The sequence below is a fragment of the Protomyctophum parallelum genome, assembly GCF_964188405.1.
Source record: "Protomyctophum parallelum genome assembly, chromosome: 17".
NCBI lineage: Eukaryota > Metazoa > Chordata > Actinopteri > Myctophiformes > Myctophidae > Protomyctophum > Protomyctophum parallelum.
In genome coordinates this window covers 41,394,463-41,404,525 of record NC_139719.1, presented here as the reverse complement: position 1 = coordinate 41,404,525, position 10,063 = coordinate 41,394,463, and the positions used below count along the sequence as shown (strand labels likewise).

Here is a 10,063-nt window from a genome sequence, read left to right as displayed (position 1 = left end):
ATGTGTACACCTTTCTATGTATTTTGGGCCACCGCAAACAGGTCATCCCCCCCCACCACACACACACACACATTAGCTGCACTAGTCATGTCACAGCTTTGCTCATCTGCACTGAGCTACGATATTCAAAACGAGACGACGGTGCATATTCCTATCAATTAAAACCCATTCTGACCTGAGATCAGATTCATACGAGGTTTCCACTGGACACACGCTGGTCTGACGAACCGATTCTGATCTGAGATCAGATTCTAAAAATGTCAGTCGTTCTTCGAATCGCGCCACTCGGTGGCGCGATATGAGCTTGTAGATCTGCTATTTTTCAATAGCTAAAGCATGACATGATGCCAACACCAAAATGGGTGCCCGGTCAGAATGGTTAACAACACAATGTCAGAGCCTCAATAAAAATACACTGAAAACAAACAAAAAAAGTTAAGTCTCGAGGTCGATTTTGAGCCATACCTGGGGCAGTGTATATTATATATATATATAGGAAAGACTCGTTCAATGGCCTCCTGGCTCCAACCAGCCACCCACCACGGGACCACGTCCGGCAGTCTTTTAACCCATTCTGACCCGAGATCAGATTCAAAAAACGTCTTCTACATCCCGACAGTTTTCCCATCAGATTCTAAAAAAAATTCTTCTATGTCAGTCGCTCTTCGATTTTTCAAAAAATAGCAGACCTACAAGCTCGTAGCGCGCCACTCGTGGCGCGCTATGAGCTTGTAGGTCTGCTATTTTTCAATAGCTAAAGCATAACATGATGCTAACACCAAAAGGGGTTCCACCTAAAATGGGTTAAGGCCTGTTTTCGCTTCACTCTTCTCTCTGTTGTCACAACATTTTCATGACATCGCCGCTTAAGCCCTTAATGGGCCTCCTCGTCCCAAGACTATAAACACAAGGTCACACACACACACACACACCACACACACACACACACACAACACACACACACACACACACACACACCACACACACACACACACACACACACACACACACACACACACACACACACTCACACCACACACACACACACACACACACACACACACACACACACACAGGGTGTTGGCCGGACAAGGAGTAGCCGAGAGAGAGATATTTGGCAACCAGGACAGAGCTTCCCCACCGGCAAACAATGCCCCCCCCACCCCAGCACGTGGCCAACAATAAATGACTGATAGTATACCCCTTTAAAGAACAATAACAAAATATGCATTTATAAAGCCAAAGAAAACCCACCCTAAATCCTATTAGTCAACAGTGATTGTTATTATTATTATTATTGAGAAATATGGAATTTGAATCTAATACTTAAATCACTCTCGACTTTCAGATCCTCCTAAATAAGATGAATGGAACGACCGCTGCACAGACACTGGTTCCAGATGCGTGCGTGCGTGCGTTCGCAACACTCCTCCCAGGATCCAGTGGCTTTGATAAATACCCATATGTCTAGCACGCGGCTCATGTATAGCCTGCCTCCGCTGTCTTGTCTTCTGTGGTGCAGGAGGGAGTTCAGCCCGGCGGGCCTCAGAGAGCGACTCCTCTATAATGTATTTGGTGGGTCTCTCAGAGAACGACTCCTCTATAATGTATCTGGTGGGGTCTCTCAGAGAACGACTCCTCTATAATGTATCTGGTGGGGTCTCTCTGAAAGCCTGGAGGTTTATCATTCTGGGCTGCCGGAGGGGCTGCGCTCGTTGTCGCCAACCCGCCGCCGTGCTGAGGTCAGCAGCCGGCGAGACAGACGGCGAGGCCTGGCTGAGCTCAGAGAACGAACGAAAGAACGAACGAACGAACGAACGAACGAACGAACAAACAAACAAACGAACGAACGAACGAACGAACGAACGAACGACTCTGGGGTGCAGTGCAGTGCACCAGTGCAATTCAGTGCAGTGTTGTTTTCGTCGACTAAAAACTAAGACGAAAAATGTTCGTCGACTACCTTTTTTCACTGATTAAAACTAATAAAAACTAAATAAAAATGAATCTATGATGACTAAAACTATAAGACTAAATATACTGACAATTTCGTCAAAAAATAAAAACTAGACTAAAATGTTAGGAAGGGACTATTGGACAAGAGATCCAGTTTTATGCTGGGTTGCATGCTGAAAATAGCAGATCTACAATATCTACAAGATCTGCTATTTTCAGCATGCAACCAAAGTGTAAAATATGTCATTATAACGACATCAAGGCCTGTCAAAACACATTTTAGTCGACTAAATCAATAAAGTCGTATGACATTTAGTCGACTAAAACTCGACTAAAACTAGACTAAACACTAGAACATTCCAGGTGACTAAAATGTGACTAAAACTAAGTGAAAACTATTCAAGAGACTAATGACTAAAACTAAAATAGAAATTTGCTGCCAAAAACAACACTGATTCAGTGTTGATTTTGATTTTGGTTTTAGTCAAGTCTCTTGAATAGGCACATTTAGTTGTAGTAGCATTTTTTGTCACCTGGAAGATTTTAGTTGAATAAATCTAGAGTTAATTTAGTCGACTAAAATGTATTTGGACGGGCCTTGAATGCCATCGTAATGACTTTACTGATTTTACAAATAGCAGATCTACAAGCTCACAACGAGTCACACTGCTATTCTCAGCATGCAATAAAATGTAAAATGACAGGATATCTTGTCCACTAGTCCTTTCTTAACATTTTAGTCACGTTTTTATTTGTTGACTCCATTGTCAATATATATATATATATATATATATATAGTCTCAGTTTTAGTCACCATAGCTTAGTTTTCATTTAGTTTCCATTTAGTCTTCGTTAGAGGACAGTGTCAGTCGACAGAATCAGCACTGGCGTGATTCCTGCGTGCGTGCGATGCGTGTCTGTTTGATATAGGTTTTTCACCAGTGGTGGTAAAGGTGGTAAATACTGGAAGGAGGTCTAGGGCCTGCACACCATTCTTTAGGCAAAGTAATTATTTTATTGAAGAGGAGACTAAAGAATAAATTCTCTGTTACAAGTAGTTCGGAAAGTTCAGAAATTCAAAATGTACTTGAATAAAAGTGCAAAACTATCGTGGAAAAAAAAGACTAAAAATAGCAGATCTACAGCTTGTAGATCGGCTATGTTCAAATGTATATAGGGCTGAAGTGGGTAATGTATATGTTCTGTAATAGTAATCGAAATCTACAAAGTAACTAACGTTTGTGGAGTAAATGTACAATATTTGCCTCTGAGCTGTACAGTGGAGTAGAAGGAAAAGTACTGAAATTTTAAAATACTACAGTGAAGTAAAATAATACCTCCAACTTGTACTTGAGTAGCCTACAGTACTGGAGTAAATGCCGTTATTTTACATCACAGCGCACGCCTCTGGATGTGATATATCGCACGTCGTGCGCGTGTGGACATGTGTGTGTGCGCGCGTGTGTGTGTCTGTTTGCTTGGTTTTTCCACCCACGGAGTCCTAATGGAATGATTGATGGCTGTGAAGAGCCTCAGCGTTTTGGGGGGACCGTCATGAGGGCTTGTATCACACAGACAGCAGCCGCCCGCAAGCCGTGCAGCGCTCTGACTCTGATTAACTTGTTTACGCAGACGAGACAGCGAGAAACGGGACTTTACGGACGTGGGCGGACGGGGAGAGAGACAGAGAGATAGAGAGAGAGAGACAGAGAGAGAGAGAGAGAGAGAGAGAGAGACGGATTGGGGGCGAGAGACAGACGGAGAACGGCTGTGGCTGTATTATTAACCCATTCTGACCGGAGATCAGATTCTAAAAAAAATGTCTTTAGGGCAGCGGTGGCCGAACGGTTTGCGGAGCTCGGTCTTGATATCGGAAAGGTCGCTATAGTTCGTATCGCCAGACCGGCACGTTAAAATTACCACCGCTGAAGTGCCCTTGGACATGGCATTGAACCCCTACCATGAAATGTTCTATGAGCAGGGCCTGGCTGTAAAAACAAGTTCTTGAGCTTAGTCCAGTTACCCTTGGTAAACATAATACCTTTCCTTTCTTTCCTTTCTACATCCTGACAGTTTTTTTATTTTTCTAAAATAGCAGACCTACAAGCTCATAGCGCGCCACTCGGTGCCGCGCTATGAGCTTGTAGATCTGCTATTTTTCAATAGCTAAAGCATAACATAATGCTAACACCAAAATGGATTTTTCGCTCAAAATGGGTTAATAACAATAACAAAAAAATAAACTGTGCCATCACTCCTCCTACTCCGTGGATGATGAGTTTATAGGAGAGCAGCTCTGTTCTGTACGACCAGATACCATGAGTATCTGAATCTCCTTGACATGTTGTTCTAGTTATTCTTAATATCTCTGCTCTCTGGAAGAAACCACCCAACTACCAACATTTTCATTTTTCAGGAAATGAAAAAAAAAAAAAAAAAAGAAATCCAGCTAAAGTGGAGTTAGGAGGTTTTTGTCAAAGTGCTATTCAAGTTTTTATATTTTCCATTTTCCCCCGTAGGGGTTCCTAGATTGGTGTTAGGAACCTCGACTAGGAATTTATTTGCAGATCTGAGGTGGCCATTTTGTTTGGGAGGGTTGATTAGTTTCTGTAGGTATAGGAGTGTGTCCGTTTATGCAGTTGTGAGAGTGTTTTTTTTGTTACTTCTTAGGACACGCGGTTGTAATAATTTAATTATCATATTTGTATTTATCGTAGGCACACTTTTATGTCGTCGTCGTTGACATTGTTGGTTGTCATGGCTGCCAGTTCCCACCTGATGTTGTGTGGGAGTTCAGACTGATCCAGACAGTACTGAGTATATGCTAGCTTGCATAACGTCTTAAGAGTAGGACTCAAGTCCAAAATGTACATCTCATCAGCAGGATTGTTGTCTCCCTGTAATCCTCCAAAGAGGATGATCCGATCTCCCACCATGCAACAGCACATGTTATACATTGGACAGGGTCCTTTCCCCTTGGGCTCAACCTTCTTCCAGGAGTAGGTATTTGGACTGAATTTCCACAGATCATTGAGGTCCTGTAAATTATTATCGAAACCACCAAATATGTACATCTCTCCATTGTAGGTGAATGCTGAATGACAACAGCGTTCTTCTGGACTCAGCTGTGCAGAAGGTGTGCTCAGCCAGAGGTTGGTCTCTGTGTCAAACACTCTGATGTTGTTGTAGTACTGACCCCTGATCCTTCCCCCAAATACAAACATCTTTGTCCCGATGATGGTGGAGGAGTGACGGTCAGAAGCAGGGGGCGGAGTTCCTCTGGTCTCAATTAAAGTCCAGACCATTGTGCTGGTGTCCAACTTGTACAAGTCATTAGTCATCTGGGGGAATCCTCCATGGATAAACATGGCCTTCCCCAACACACAGGCCGAGTGGCCCCTCCTCGCCTCTGGAACAGTCCCAGAAACCCTGGGTTTGAACCATCTGTGGGTGTCCACATCAAATGCATAAAGCACATTGTAGCACTTCAATCCCCAGCAGCCTCCCCAGAGGAAGACTGTATCTTCTACCAGCACGGCTGTGTGGCCCCAGCGACGGGATGGAACCTGCTCAAGGCGGTGTTCTCCTCCCCCAGGGGTCAATGCAGGGGTCAACTTCCTCCAGCATAAAGACACCGTGTTGAAGATGTGAACATCAATGTGATCACCGTTTCCTCCAAAGCAGTACAGCTCGTCCTGCAGCACCACAGCTGCCGGGCGGTAAATCTTTACTCCTCCTTTCAGATGGACGGTCCAGCGCATCATTCTATCGTCAGAATTCTGTTCACTGCCTCAGAATGCAGTTCCGTCTCTTCCTTCTCTCGCTACCTCTTATATCGCTACAGCGGTACAAAGGTCACGTGAAGCCTACGGCCAATCCGTGCAGCCGACGTGTTGCGTCGGCCAATCAGGGAAGCCAAAAGACCTGTTGATGTCATTGGTCTAAAAGCACTGCAGGTTCTCAACGTGGGGGAGTCTGCACCTCTGAGAGAGAGCGAGTGCATGTTCCGGCAGCGGCATCTGCCACGGAACACCCGCGGTAATAGTGCTTCTCGGCGCCATCAGACCGACAGTAGTCTACCCCAAACCCTAACCATAACCGCAAGCACGACACAGCGCATGTCGGACCCAAACCCTAACCATAACCGCAAGCACGACACAACGCATGTCGGACCCAAACTGACATAACCCCCCCCCAGTTTCCCCGGCAGCTGCAGACCCTTCTCCCGGCAGCGCCGCGGCCGTTAACCGGCAATTGCGGCGGCTGCCGAACGGAGCGACAGTACAGCGGAACGGAACTGTCATAAAAATGCAGCAGCCAGAGTTTTAACTAGAACTAAGATGAGAGAACATATTACTCCAGTTTTGGCATCACTGCACTGGCTTCCGGTTGTTTTTAGGATTGATTTTCAAATTATTTTACTCGTGTATAAAGCTCTCAATGGTCTCGCACCTTCCTACCTACATGACTGCCTGCCTAAATATGTCCCAAACCGCCCCCTAAGGTCTTCCACTGCTGGCCTGCTCGCTTTGCCTAAAAAAATGGCAACTAAAAAATACGGGGAAGGAGCTTTTTGCTTCTACAGGCCGTCGGCATGGAACAAGCTCCCACTGTACCTTCGTCAGGCAGCCTCTGTAGACATTTGTATAGCACAGCTCAAGACCCACTTCTACAACATTGCTTTTAATTGATATTTTATTTTTTGTTATTCATGTCCTCACTGTATTGCATTACTGCTTGTTTTTTAATGTCGTTGGAGGCCAGGATCTGAGCCTGCTTGTGGCCCTCAGCCACGTTGATGTGTGCCTCCCTGGTCCCTTCAGACTCCAGGACTGTGGCTCTCTTCCTGCGCTCGGCCTCCACCTGCATCTGCATGGACTCTTTGACACGAGGCGGAACCTGGTTGTCTTTGATTTCGTAACGGAGGCAGCGGATCCCCCAGTCATCTGATGCCTCAGTGATGCAGTGGACTATCTGGGAATTGAGGTTCTCCCTTTCCCTGAATACTTTGTCCAGGGTGAGCTTTCCGAGCTCTGAACGCATGGTGGTCTGTGCAAGCTGCGTGACGGCATATTCTGGATCCTCTACACCATAACTAGCTTTATGTGGATCCAAAATCCTCAGATAGAGGACTCCGTCAATATGTAGTGTCACATTACAGTATCTAGCGATACAGCTGACTGTTCTGGGACGTCTATGACAATCTCTTTAAGACTCTGCACGTAACGAGCACTGTCCAATATGGGAATGAGGAAGTTCAATCCCGGCTCTAAGATGCGATCAAAGCGCCCCATCCTCTCCACTACCCAGGCCTCCTGCTGTGGCACAAACTTGACAACGGTGTTCATGGGCAGTGAGGAAGCCAATCTCTGTTGGGCTGCTGTCCCCCCAAACCTGGGCACGGTCCGCTGGGAATGCTTCAGAAGATGAAGTGCTCCGCTGGTTCGACACAACGCCCGCAGCATGTTTGTTTGAACCATGGATGTGCTGAAGAGTTATTTTAATACGTGGTAATTGTTTGTGTTGTTTTTTTATTGATTATCATGAACACCAACACACGCTTTGTCCTGCTGTCTCCTCCACCGCTGCGCACGCACTCCACAGCGAACGTTTTTTTTAACTCAAATATTTGCTTCTTATGCATCTGCTAATCTTATGCATCTGCTAATCTTATGCATCTGCTAATTGCCATTTGAGAGAGAAATGTGCGCAGATAAATATGTCCTTCAACGGCAAATGTAGTCCACTGATGCATGTTTCTGCACAAATCAGTTTTGTAATGTATGACGTCATCGGTTTGTGTCATCATCAGACCAGAGCTCCTAATGTTGGAGTCAGACGTACATGATCTCAAAATATTTTATTAAAACATAATTGAACATTTTCAAAAAATGTCTCAAATATTTTAAAATGACACGGATGCTTTCCCGGTCTTAATGGGATACAGGATGCAAGCTCACAGGGGGCGAGTTGGGGTGGGCGTGACAGGAGTCAGGGGGGGGGGGGGGGGGGCATTTGGTGTTTGAGTGGGATGAGCATCGCTGATGGGGACAACAGGGTGCGGGATTGACTCTGTTGACACGCCTTACTGTCACAAAAGACTTGACTCTGGTGACCCTCCTTACTGTCACAAAAGACTTGACTCTGGTGACCCGCCTTACTGTCACAAAAGACTTGACTCTGGTGACCTGCCTTACTGTCACAAAAGACTTGACTCTGGTGACCCGCCTTACTGTCACAAAAGACTTGACTCTGGTGACCTGCCTTACTGTCACAAAAGACTTGACTCTGGTGACCCGCCTTACTGTCACAAAAGACTTGACTCTGGTGACCCTCCTTACTGTCACAAAAGACTTGACTCTGGTGACCCTCCTTACTGTCACAAAAGACTTGACTCTGGTGACCCGCCTTACTGTCACAAAAGACTTGACTCTGGTGACCCTCCTTACTGTCACAAAAGACTTGACTCTGGTGACCCTCCTTACTGTCACAAAAGACTTGACTCTGGTGACCCGCCTTACTGTCACAAAAGACTTGACTCTGGTGACCCGCCTTACTGTCACAAAAGCTCCAGGCGTCTGTTGAGTTTAGGGAGCCCGACTCAATCTGCTGCTGTAATTACCTTAGAGTATATATGAATAGAGATGGCATCAGAGTTCTCCTTCCATCCACTTGCATTAAGTTGCTCAAAAGCGCATGAGGCGGATTCACTCCTCCTTCCGGGTAGGAACAGACTGCATTCTGGGATGGATTTGCCCCAAACACATGAACGCGCTGCCGTTGAACGTGCACGAATGCGCACAAACGTGGACGAGCGTGCTGCCGTCGTGAACGTGCACAATGATAGTCAATGGACCAGCGCGTTCATGTGTTTGGGGCCAGGCTGCAATACCTTCATTCGGCCACTATGTCCATTTCGCCTCAGGGTTTCCTCTGGGTGCCGTCTCTATTCATATATACTCTAAGGTAATTACAGTAGCATTATAGCAGCATTATTAGACCCGACCACCCTGGGTAAACATAGTACCTTTCCTTTATTTCCTTTCTACATCCTGACAGTTTTTTGATTTTTCAAAAATAGCAGACCTACAAGCTTGTATAACTTGTAGATCTGCTATTTTTCAATAGCTAAAGCATAACATAATGCTAACACCAAAATGGATTTTCCGCTCAAAATGGGTTAAGAACAATAACAAAAAAATAAACTGTGCCATCACTCCTCCTAATCCGTGGATGATGAGTTTATAGGAGAGCAGCTCTGTTCTGTACGACCAAATACAAAGAGTTGCTGAATCTCCTTGACATGTTGTTCTAGTTATTCTTAATATCTCTGCTCTCTGGAAGAAACCACCCAACTACCAACAATTTCATCTTTCAGGAAATGGAGAAAAAAAAAGAAATAAAAAATCCAGCTAAAGTGGATTTAGGAGGTTTTTTTGTCAAAGTGCTATTCAAGTTTTTATATTTTCCATTTCCCCCCATAGGGGTTCCTAGATTAGTGTTAGGAACCTTGACTAGGAATTTATTTGCAGATCTGAGGTGGCGATTTTGTTTGGGAGGGTTGATTAGTTTCTGTAGGTATAGGAGTTTATGCAGTTGTGAGAGTGTTTTTTGTTACTTCTTAGGACACGCGGTTGTAATAATTTAATTATCATATTTTTATTTATCATAGGCACACTTTTATGTCGTTGTTATTGTTGGTTGTCATGGCTGCCAGTTCCCACCTGATGTTGTGTGGGAGTTCAGACTGATCCAGTCTGTACTGAGTATATGCTAGCTTGCATAACGTCTTAAGAGTAGGACTCAAATCCAAAATGTACATCTCATCAGCAGGATTGTTGTCTCCCTGTAATCCTCTAAAGAGGATGATCCGATCTCCCACCATGCAACAGCACATGTTATACATTGGACAGGGTCCCTTGGGCTCAACCTTCTTCCAGGAGAAGGTCTTTGGACTGAATTTCCACAGATCATTGAGGTCCTGGTTATTATTATCGAAGCCACCAAATATGTACAGCTCTCCATTGTAGGTGAATGCTGAATGACAACAGCGTTCTTCTGGAAGATGCTGTGCAGAAGGAATGTTCACCCAGTGGTTGGTCTCTGT

At 45.0% G+C, this 10,063-nt stretch overlaps 1 protein-coding gene and 1 pseudogene across 2 annotated transcripts; both read right to left on the bottom strand.

Moving 5' to 3' along the window:
• Positions 1-4,664: 4,664 nt before the first annotated feature.
• LOC310874772 (kelch domain-containing protein 3-like) lies at positions 4,665-5,720 on the bottom strand (the record flags this gene model as incomplete). The annotated part of the gene is made up of 1 exon (XM_083787634.1): positions 4,665-5,720. One exon carries the CDS (start codon positions 5,718-5,720, stop codon positions 4,665-4,667), a length of 1,056 nt encoding a protein of 351 aa, XP_083643760.1.
• Positions 5,721-6,651: 931 nt separating this feature from the next.
• LOC310874771 (stomatin-like protein 2, mitochondrial) lies at positions 6,652-7,514 on the bottom strand (annotated as a pseudogene). Its single transcript has one exon. The product of its transcript is annotated as a stomatin-like protein 2, mitochondrial (transcript).
• Between the last annotated feature and the right edge of the window lie 2,549 nt (positions 7,515-10,063).